We start from the raw sequence: 11,375 nt of genomic DNA, 5'->3' as shown, positions 1-11,375 counted from the left end.
CACGAAAGGTGGTAGGAGGAAGTAAAAAACGTATCTAGTCCTACCCCTTAACAGATGAATTTAGCCTGTATAGTTAATACTATATTTAAAAAGCTATAATCACTATATTTACAGAGTTCTATCAAAATAATTATATAAATATGAATAATAACTATAATAATATATTATATTATATTATATATATATATATATATATTATAAATAACCATATATGGATAATAACCATATATGGATATTATGAATGTCCATATATGAATCAATATTATAAATACAAATACCATGTAAATGAAAGGTTCAATGTGTACGAGTGAGCTGCTCCCAGTGAGTAGGCGGGAGACTCGGAATTAAAAAACTCAATAACAGACTTTCACTTTCACTTTCACTTTCACTCAATGTGCAACTTTGTGGTGCAGTTGCACAGAAGAAGAAGAAGAAGAAGAAGAAGAAGAAGAAGAAGAAGAAGAAGAAGAAGAAGAAGAAGGAAGAGGAAGAAGAAAAAGATACGAAGAAGAAGAGGAAGAGGTCAGTACGGCCCCTGATGTTTACCGGTGGTGGGGTCGGGCGGGCCGAACTCCAGCGGGTAGCGCAGCACGTTGTAGTTGTTCCACACGTACAGCTGGTTGTCGCGGGGGTTGTAGTCCACGGAGGAGACGTACTGGTAGGGGTTGGGGAAGGGGATGTGCACGGGCTCCTCGCGGCCGTGGTTGGTGTTGTAGGCGTACAGGATGAGGTCGCCGCCCGCCTCGCTGTCGTCGTCCTGGTACACGGAGCGCACGGCGTACAGCACGCCGCACGCCATGAAGGCGTTGGACGCCAGCCGCTTGTCAAAGGTGGTCTCCCAGGTGCCCTCGAAGCGCAGCGTGTAGGGGTTGACCTGCGGGGGGGGAGAGGGCGTATTGAAGGTGATGGGTTTGGACGGCGAGCGCTGAGCTTTCGGTCGCTCACAAAATCGTCATAGACCTCTGAAGAATAAGTCCCGCCTCCGAGGCTCCCGGTTCCCTCGGTCAAATGTCTATGGGAAATAACACGGGGTTTGTGAATGATCGTACATAACAAACTCTGTAGGTGGCGAAGCAGTAAAAGCTGCGTCACGTTTTGAACTACACACGGTTTCCATTTCCACTGAAGTTTTGGATTGTCAGTGCCGTTAAAGTCAAATTATGAAAGAAGCATTATGCCAACGCGGATCTGCGCAGACTTCGGACGTCACGACTCTCCCAAGTGTGTAGTTCAAAACGTGACGCAGCGTTTACTTATTCGCCACCTACAGAGTTTGTTATGTACCATCATTCAAAAAACGGAGGCGGGACTTATTCTTCAGAGGTCTATTAAGTAGACCGATATTTAAAACATACATGTTGCTTTAAGTCCAAGATACTTACACAATGTGTATCTTAGACTTAAAGCAACAGCATGCTTTCAAACGGTCTACTCAATGACGATTTGTGAGACATAATGTGACATTATATCATGTATCATATGTATCATGTGGATAAGGTTAGCACAGAACAAATAGTAACAACGGAGAAGAGATTATTCTGATGGTTTCTTCGTTTTAGATTGAACTGGTAATACGTCAGTGTTTTACAAAGCCACTATTACACAGTCGGTGGGTCAATGCTGCAGATAAACATGCAGGTTTGTAAACGATTCAGTAATTCCTGCGTTTTCCTTTGATTGTACCCAGATTAGATACAAATACTTAGATTAACCTCTGAATCGAAAAACAAACATAGTTGATTGGAAAACGCTGTGGAACTGAGTAAAGTAATTGTTCCATGAGGGAAATTGAATTTCTAGAACACATTTAATAGATATGCAGCGACTAGGTAATGGGTCCAGCCTTCCACAACCATGAAATAATTACAAAGTGGAACGTTTCCTTCTCAGGATTAGGATCGCTCTGATTGGATTTCAAAGTACAGGCAGCATTTGTGTTCCAGTTCAAAACATCATCAAGTCCAGAGATTGCATGATTCCTTTGCTCTCTATGCTAAACGACGGTTTAAAAATCCAAACGGTTTCAAATCCCCGACGGTAAATCCATCACGACCGACCCCTGACCCACTCCCGCCAGACTTGTCGGACGGAGCCGGACTTTATACGATGACCGTGGAACCGTAGCCCTGGTTTGAAAAATAGTGAGGTCCCGGGAGAGGGGGGGGGGGGGGGGGGGGGGGGTTGGGTGGTTGTGCATCAACAGATGTCATGTCACACAAGGCGGACAGAAAGTAAAAAGTCAACCAAATTAAGGACGCACTCAACTCGGAGGAGATGAGTATTTTGTACACAGTTTTTAAATTCTTTTATTTTAATCTCTAGAGATATTACAGGGGTCCAGACCTAAGCGACCTCATAGCCTCATGGCTACATGGACGGTGAACGGACTGCATTCATATAACGCTTTTACCCAAAGCGCTTTACAGTGTTGACCGACATTCACCCGTTCACGCACACCATTCACACACCGACGGCGGTGTCGACCACACAGGGTCGACCAGCCAGCCGGTCAGGAGCAAGTCAGGGTGAGGGGAGTCTCGCTCAGGGGACGCCTCCACACTCGACAGCGAGGAGGAACCGGGGATCGAACCGGCAACCTTGCGGTGACCCGCCGACCCTGCCGCTCTGACCTCCTGAGCTCCTGCCTTGGAACATAATCCCGCCCCCGCCCCCCCCCGTTACCTGGCTGACCACCAGGCGCCCGTTGTTGGCCTCGGTGGCGTAGATGACCCACAGGCCGTTCTCGTCCACCGCCAGGTCGATGTCCGACTTGCCGCCCCAGCGGTACGGCGAGGTGTCGTGGTAGTTGGCGTTGGTGATGATGGCCTCGCCGCTCTTGATGCGCGTGCGCAGGTCGTACTTGACGATGTTGCGCGTGCGCTCCTTGTTGTAGAAGACGGCGCCGTCGTACACCACGAAGCCCGTGCCGTCCACCCGGTTGGGCAACCTGGTGGGGGGGGAGGAGAGGAGGAGGGAGGAGGAGGGGAGGAGGAGGGAGGAGAAACGGAAGATCGGGGAGAAAGAGACGGAGAGAAAGAAGAGGCTGAGTGAGTGAGTGTTGAACGGGGGTTGGGGGGGGGGGGAAGCGGTGGCGTGGTAACCCGTGACAGCCAATCGATCTGCGTCCTGCGTGATGCGGGTGTGGGGGGGGGGGGGGGAAGGAGACGAGACGGAGGCCCCTGGTCGGTGCAGTCAAAGCGGCCCCACACCAGGGGGGGAGGGAGGGAGTAAGGGGGGGGGCGTCTCCTCTCCTCTCCTCCGCCCGTGAACCCCCCCCCCTGCCCCCCCGCCCCCCCCCCCCCCAAACAGACCGATAAATCCATACGGGGTGAGCTTGCTCGCTATTTGACGGCGTGGGTCAGTGGGGGGCCCCCCGGCCCCCTGGCCCCCTGGCCCCCCCGGCCCCCCCCCCCCCCCACTCCTTCCTCACTTGTAGGTGGTGGTGGCGCGGTTCTGCTTGAAGTCCTCCCACGAGGCGTACTCCAGCAGCATGTCGGTGCGGTACGGCGTCCAGGGCATCACGTACAGCCGGTCGCCCGACTGCAGCGGGTCCTTGCACCACGCCCCCGACTGATGCTCCGCCTCCTGGAGGGAGCTGGACGCCTGCACCCGGAGCAGGATCCCGGGACACACGAAGACTGGAGGCGGAGGGAGGGGAGGGGGGGGGGGGGGGGAAGGGAGGGGCGGTCGGGGGGGGAGAGAATGAGAGAGAGAAGGGAGGAGACAAGGGGGAGTGAAAACCAAAACATTGCAGACGTAAGGGAGTGACGTCGTTGTGGGGGGCGAGGGGGGAGAGGGGAGGGGAGGGGGGAGACAATTAAAGAGGGTGTTGGTGGGTTGTGTGCGCGCACGCGTGTGTGTGTGTGTGCGTGTGCGTGTGTGCGTGTGTGTGTGTGTGTGAGAGGAGGGGAGAGCGAGGTGGAAATTAGAATGGATGTGACAATGACGTTATAAAACAAACCACAAACAGAAGTAGGAGAGAAATCAGACAAAGGGGAAGTAAAGACGATTGGAAAACTGGGAGGGAGGGGGAGGAGGGAGGGGGAGGGGGAGGAGGAGGAGGAGGAGGGCGGTGGGGGTTGGGAGGGAGGGGGAGATTCACGGTGAGGTGAGGGAACATTATCAGATTTTAAAACGAAGGAACATATAAGCGGCCGTTTGTATGTGTGGCGCCGCGCGGCGATGAATGGAAGACGTGGCCGCGCTGGTCGCTCGCTCCGGCAGGGCCGCTAATCTAATGCATCGCGCCCTACTTTTTTATCGTATTGTTCGTTTCTCTGCTGCGCCGCTTTTTCGCTCTCTCTGATGCGACCGGGTGGTTAAACAGTAATTGCGAAAACATGTTTTATTGGCACACACGTTTGGCCCTCAGTCAAGAGTAATGCCTGTGAGGGGGGGGGGGGGAGGAGGGAGGGAGGGAGGGAGGGAGGGAGGGAGGCGTCCGGATACAATGGCTCCAGAAGGCGTGCGTCAGATTATTTCCTATTTCCTGTTTTCCTATTCGCCCCCCCCCCCCCCCCACCGCCCCCCCGCCCCCCCCCCTGCGAGACACGGCCCCACAGTAACACACATCCACAGGAACACACACATACTCAAGTGTAGACACATGGGAATATGCATGAGTGCACACAAAACACCGTGTCACACACACACACACACACACACGCGCGCGCGTGGTCGCTGTATGAGTGGAGGTTGGAGTCCATTGGCTAACTGATGCCCTGGGTCCCTGGGCTGACAGAGCCCGGGGGCCCCGGGAGAACGGGGCCCCTGTCAGGTGATCTGTAGAGAGCTCCTGGCATCCTCCACCCAAGAGAGAGAGAGAGAGAGAGAGAGAGAGAGAGAGCGAGAGAGAATGAGAGAGAGAGAGAGAGAGAGAGAGAGAGAGAGAGAGAGAGAGAGAGAGAGAGAGAGAACTTTTGGCAGAGCTAGGGAGTATAGATAGAGAGAGAGAGAAGGGCGATAGAGTGGAAAAGAGGGAATGTGGAGGGGGTACAGATAAAGAGAGATATATAAAACATAAAAATATATATTTATATATATATATATATATATATAGAGAGAGAGAGAGAGAGAGAGAGAGAGAGAGGTACTTCTTCCTTGCCAGCTTATTTTTGTCGTTCTCTGGCAAGTGGTGCAGAGGGGAGCAGACACCTGCTGGTCACTGCATGATCGAACGCATCCCTGGACTAATTGGACTCTGCAGGGAGTGTTCCCACACTCACCACACACACACACGCACACACACACACGCACACACACACGCACGCACACACACACACACACATGCACATGCAAAGGTGTGCAAACTTTGAAAACACACACACACACACCCCGACGCACATACATGTCCGAGCGCTACGACAAAGTTGGACACCCAGATCAAAAGCCCCGACCATTGGCGGGGGGGGGGGGGATTCAGCACGGGGTCCAAACGCTGGAGAACAGATCTAAAACGTTGCATAGGAAGCAGCGTGAGAGGAGCACTCTGACAGAGCGCCGGGAAGAGGGACTTCACTGGCTTCAGGAAATCAAGCCTTCTCTCGAGTCTCTTTCAGAGCTGCCTCCGCTGCCGGTGATTGGGGCGACTGATCTGTGGTGCCAGTTCCCCCTCCGGGATCGGCTTGTTCTGTCTGTGGGGGGTACTGTACCAGCCGAGATCAAGACACTTCTGTTCTCGGCGCGCGGGCGCGCGGGGCGGCTAGTGATCTATAGTGTGCCAGGCCGCTCTGGGATTAGCTTCTACTGTGTGAGTGGAGAGCGAGCGAATTAAAAGGGATACTGTGTTGCTGTAGGTTATAGAGTGGCTGCAGTGATCTGTGGCGCCACGGAGACACTCTGGGATCGGCGCGTTCTGTCCGAGGGCGATACCAGCGGCGTCGGGGAAAGCCGGCCGCCAATTAAATCTCATCATGTCGGGAGCATAAACATCATGAGTATGAATGTGGGCGCCGCCGCGGTGAAGAGGTTTGTTCATTTCCCATTGTCAGACGGCTTTTGCAGAACAATGAGTCTGCCCGAGGCATTCGCAAATATAAAAGTGGGATGAGGTTTTGTTGAAACAACCGGGTATCCGCCCGCTAAAACGTTGATCAACGCGCGTACTATAATTCAGCGGCTGTATGTATAAGACACATGGATCAATCACCACGGCGCAGAGCGCGTCTAGTGAACATATGCTGGCGTGTTTGTTATTCAGAGCGGAGTTCATGTCTGCTGATCAAGGCATTAGTAGCTCAACAGTGAACAGCTAGTCCCCCGCAGACACAGCCTGTGTGTTTTCTCCCCGTCCTCCTTCTGAGCAGTTTTACGCGCAATGATTGGCAGATTTTATTTTTATTTATTTTTATTTTGTATTTTTTTTTACTCCAATGGATCATGGCCCCAGATTTGTGTTTCTCCCTTGCCGTTTACTTGAGTGTAATCTTGCAATTTCAAACCTTTCAATTTGTATCCAAATTGCACACCGACTGTATGTTGTTTTTTTAATATTGGCAATTAAACGTCAACTCATTCTTTGGTTTGGTTGAAGTAGATCATATTCCCAAAAACCCAAAACAACATTTGAGAAAATTAATTACAAAAAAAACGACACAATATTTCTTGGACTGAAAGCACACGACAAGAAAATTGCGATGTACAAAAATTATAATTAAAATGATAGAACACTAAATTGAACCAAATTAGTAACTCAAAAAAAAAACACACACATCTTACAAATATCCTTTTTTTCTGAATCCAAGTCCAAAGTGATTGAAGAATAATTGAAAGCTTCACAGCAGATTGGTTCAGACATGTGTTAGGTCTAATGCCGTCCTCCCAATTTAAACGGCACAGCAACAAACAAAACTAAGAAATTCATGCCAAAAGAAACTGGAAAAACGGCACTTTAACGCGACGATTTAACCCATGTGCTCTATAACATGTTCACAAGTGTTCGGCGGTAATAAAAAAAAGCATCTAAACAAATTATCTTCAATCGATTGTGTTGTGTCTCCTTTAGGCCTGTGCACTTGCTCTTTTGACTGTGAGAGTACATTGCGTGTAAATAAGGTATTGATTGATTTGCCAACACTACATTAACCCACAGCAGTAAACACACCCACCCAAAATAAAGATAATTAACTTTTCTTTTCAAGTGGACGGGCATTATGCCGATAATGTGAGCGAGGATAATAACTCAGGCGATTGCCAATTTGAAATTACCCGAAAGTACCCCAAATACCCCTAAATCCTTCATTAACAGCATGCGCAATGTGCTCATGAAAAAAAAAACAGAAAACACTAAAGAACAATCCAAGTATGACACACACACCCAAACACACGCACGCACACACACGCACACAAACGCACCCACCCTTGGATTGGGGAGAGTTGGGGAGAGTTGTTGAGCTGCAATTTATTTGCTATCAAATGCCCCCTCTAGTAACTGTTTATAGACCTTTCTTAAATTATGGAACAAAGGAAATAGAAAACAAAGTGAATTCCGTGATGAAACAAGGGATGTGACATTTTGCTTTTCATTAAGTCTGCATTACCCAGAACGGGTGGCATCTCTCGTCCGGGGCAATTTCTCTAACAAAAACAAAACACAAAGAATTCAAAGATAGGCCCTAAATAAATAATAAAAAAATAATAATAAAAAAAAAAAACCAACCCCACAAAAAACAAAACAAAAGCAGGCTTAAAGCGACGTTCAGCTCTGCTGCGGGTCGATGACCCAGCAGCTCAACCTGGATCTGCTAAAGTACACGCTGACGCAGGAACACGCCGTCTCTACCCCCCCCCCCCCCCCGATGGGGGCCCACGGCCCTGACCGAGCTCGCCGTCCTGACAAACGCGAGACGCGTCCACAGCCCCGCTGGCTAATCTGCCGTCTAGCGCGTTCCGCGACGTCAAGACCGCCCCCATCCCCCCCCCCCACCCCCCCCGTGGCGTTGTTGAAGGCAGAACGCGAGCGCTATTCTCCTCCACCGTAAAAGGGAAAAAGCCAGAGAGTGAGCGGGGAGAGAGGAGGACAGAGAGGAAGGATCACCTCGGCTGCAACGCCGTCGTAAATAACAAACCTCGGGAAGGAGCAAAACTAGACCGGGAATCTATCACGGCTTGTCATCGTTCCCAAATGAAATGTACCCCTAATCCAATCCTGCTGGCCGCAAGGGCTCCTGCCCAAACACTGCGCGATGATAGGGATTCTTTTTTTTTTTGGGGGGGGGGGGGGGGTCACCTCCGCTGACCCTTTGCTAAATTGGTATGAGTGTGTCCCCGATCGCGGTCCCCATTACGGCTCCTCTGCAGAGGCTAACAGTTTGCGGTTCTTCCCCGCTTGCTGTCTTTCTCTCTCTCTCTCTCTCTCTCTCTCTCTCTCTGCCATTATCTACAGTGCAGGGCTGCGCAACAGCTGCAGTCTCCCCCTGTCTGTGTGTGTGTGTGTGTGTGTGTGTGTGTGAGTGTGTGTGTGTGTGTGCGCCGTCGCTGTTTATTTTAATGAGCTGCGGGGCTGGGGGGGTCCTTGTGTCATAGGGTGCTCATCAGGGCTTCCGGGTAGCTGCATTATGGGGTGGTTAAGTTTTGAGCACACACACACACACACACACACACACACACCGACACACACACACACACAGGCGCACACACGCACAAACGCGCACACACACACACACACACACACACACATAAAGTCACACTTGACACTTGCCATAAAGACACAGCCACCCTCCCACACGGACACATACACGGACACATACACGGACACACACACAGACACACACACACACACACACGCACACAACCAAAAATAAATATGTGAGAACAAATAAACCAAAAATATGCTAGTGTGCTAATGTCCACATAATGGACACAGTCAGACAGCCGCTTCCCACCGTGTGTTCTGCACCTGGTGGCGATTCATTAACTCTGACCTGCCATCCAAGCAGTCCCCACTTCCTCCGTAGTTTACCAACTCTCCCTCCGTATTCACCACTGCACACGTCCCTTCCTCCGTCCCTCTCTCCGTCCCGCTCTCCGTTCCCCCCCCCTGCCTCGCCTCCCCCTCCTTAGAAAAACCAAACAGGCGGTGGAAACCAGTGTTAGTCCAAAATAGAATCCCAGAGACAGTGCCGGTGTCCGGTGGAATTAGGGCAGCGTAGTGCTGCTCAGTATTCGCCCCGACACCCATCGTCTTCTGGTGTAAAGTGGAGTTAGCTCAGGTGGGAGTTAGTGTGGTAGTGTGTTATTAGATGAATAAAAATAGCCATGGAGATCCTCGCGGTCCTAATCAGTACCGGGTAGCAAATTGGCCGGCGGTGCAGGAGCTCACTCTGCTGCTACACCTAATGAGACATACCTTATCAGGGCCTTTAATACTTTTGTACTCTAGCAAATTACCGCAGTTCCGGCAAGGAAAATCCCGCCATAACGCTCGCGTCTCAAGTTTATTTATCTTTATTTGATCTGGCTTTTTTCTCTCCAGGCACAGGGTCAGGCCGTAGCTCGTCAATACGATTTGACGCGATGAAAGCCACAGGAACCTCAAAGCAATGACAGTAAATATCCCCATTAGTCTCAGACCGCCATTTTCTGATTGACTGGTAATGCAATTAGAAGGGAACGCTGACAGCTTAAGGCTAAATTTAGGCTTTTTGCTGTCTAGCGAAAACCACGGCGCGTTCACTCCTGATGTGTCGATGCTTTGGTAACATTTAAGATTACACTTTGAGTGTCCTCAGGCACCCTTGTATGCTAATCTCGGGGAGAAGGTAAGAATGATTTCCTCCCGTGGCATTATGTGAATGAGCCCATTTGCATTTTGTGTTGCGCGTACGTGCGTGCCGTTCTGTGGATGCAAGGCGTGTCTCTGTGTGTGTTTGTTCCTGGCTACCTACTCATGCATGTGTGTATTTTTAGGTGTTTGTGTGCGTGTGCGTGTGTGTGATTTGTGTGTCTAAAGGGCAAACCTGCCCATTCCATTGTGTTTGCGTCTGTTCCTGCATGTGAGTGGATTCGTGTGTGTGTGTGTGTGTGTGTGCGTGCGTGCGAGCGCGCGCACGTGCGTGTGTGTGTGTGTGTGTCTTGGGGTATTCCGTTCAAGCTATGCGTGCATAAGGTCTTTGCTGGCTGAGATCTCGTCCAAGCCCTCATCAATAGACTGCCTGCCTGCCGGACTCGCTGACCACTGAGAATAGTGCGCTCTAATTGAAATGCGCACCTGCTACTGCCAGGTGCACAGCCCGGGAAGCTTGGGGGACAGTATGGAGCATGACATGGAACCCCTCTGTCTAACTTGGACCAGTAAAGTCCTGTTATGGTGTGTGCGTTTGTGTGTGTGTGTGTGTGTGTGTGTGTGTGTGTGTGTGTGTGTGTGTATGTGTGTACCGGTTGCCTCAGGGCACTGTTTGTTGATCTGTCCGAGGTGCTGTGCTGCTATTGTATGCAGGGCTTGGCTCTGCGCATGTGTGTGTTTGTGTGTGTGTGCGTGCGTGCATGTGTGTGCATGTGTGTGTGTGTGTGTGTGTGTGTGTGTGTAACTGGCAAGCGAGCATCGGGGTAAAAGTGCGTTCGGAGATCGGCCTACGTGCTGTTCGGAGGGAGATAAAGGAGGGAAGAGAGAGGAGGAGGAGGAGGAAGAGAGGAGGAGGAGGAGGAGGAGGAGGAGGAGGCGTGAAGGTGGATGTATTGTGCAGAATGCGTTGTGCGCCGCAGCAAAACCGGGAGGAGGAGCCAAGCCTTCCGGGGGGGGGAGGCCGTCCGTGCCAGGAGCTCACGCTAGGAGAACAGACACGAGCCCCTTCAGCTGCCGCAGCCAATTGGCTGCCGGGGCCCGGACACACCTGCAGCCTTATCAGGTAATCAGCGGACCAGGCTCAACGCCCCCCCCCCCCCGCCGCGTCTGAGGGCCAGCGGGCTGGAGGGCTGCCAGCTCCGAGGCGCCAGTCACATGGTCCTCTGAGGAGGGACCGGCAGAGGGAGGCTGCGGTGCGGCGCGTGTGACTTGTTTTTTCCTTAAGCGCAGTGATTAACCTGCTCTTTGTTTTATTTTACTATTGTTTTATTTTTTTTCTTCTTCTCTTGCCCAAGCAAGCGCCGCCTCGTTAACAAAAAGGCAAAAAAGCCCTGAAGCCCTTAAGATGGAGTCCAGCAACATGCGTCTCTTTTTTTTTTTTTGGGGGGGGGGGGGGGGTGGGATGGTCTCCACTTCCCAGTAGCTACGGAGGCGTGTGGCTAGATGTAGGCTGGACGGTGGAGGGAGAGGGCGTCTATCTATGGATGGATGGATATTGGATATGCATTGGATAAGGTGTGTCTAGCGCACGGACCCACCCCCCCATCAGTTAGACCTCCAATGTGTGATGTGTCGCAATTACGGTCGACGGAAC

The 11,375-nt window shown here is 51.3% G+C and overlaps 1 protein-coding gene across 1 annotated transcript; it reads right to left on the bottom strand.

Moving 5' to 3' along the window:
• Positions 1-523: 523 nt before the first annotated feature.
• On the bottom strand, positions 524-3,638 carry adgrl1.1 (adhesion G protein-coupled receptor L1.1; the record flags this gene model as incomplete). The annotated part of the gene is made up of 3 exons (XM_084489555.1): positions 524-874; positions 2,683-2,947; positions 3,431-3,638. Coding segments are annotated over 3 exons (824 nt in total), but the record flags the coding sequence as incomplete, so codon positions are not given.
• Positions 3,639-11,375: the final 7,737 nt, after the last annotated feature.

Source organism: Micromesistius poutassou (genome assembly GCF_964030765.1).
Source record: "Micromesistius poutassou genome assembly, contig: SCAFFOLD_1524, whole genome shotgun sequence".
Classification (NCBI taxonomy): Eukaryota; Metazoa; Chordata; class Actinopteri; order Gadiformes; family Gadidae; genus Micromesistius; species Micromesistius poutassou.
This window is presented reverse-complemented; position numbering and strand designations above follow the sequence as displayed.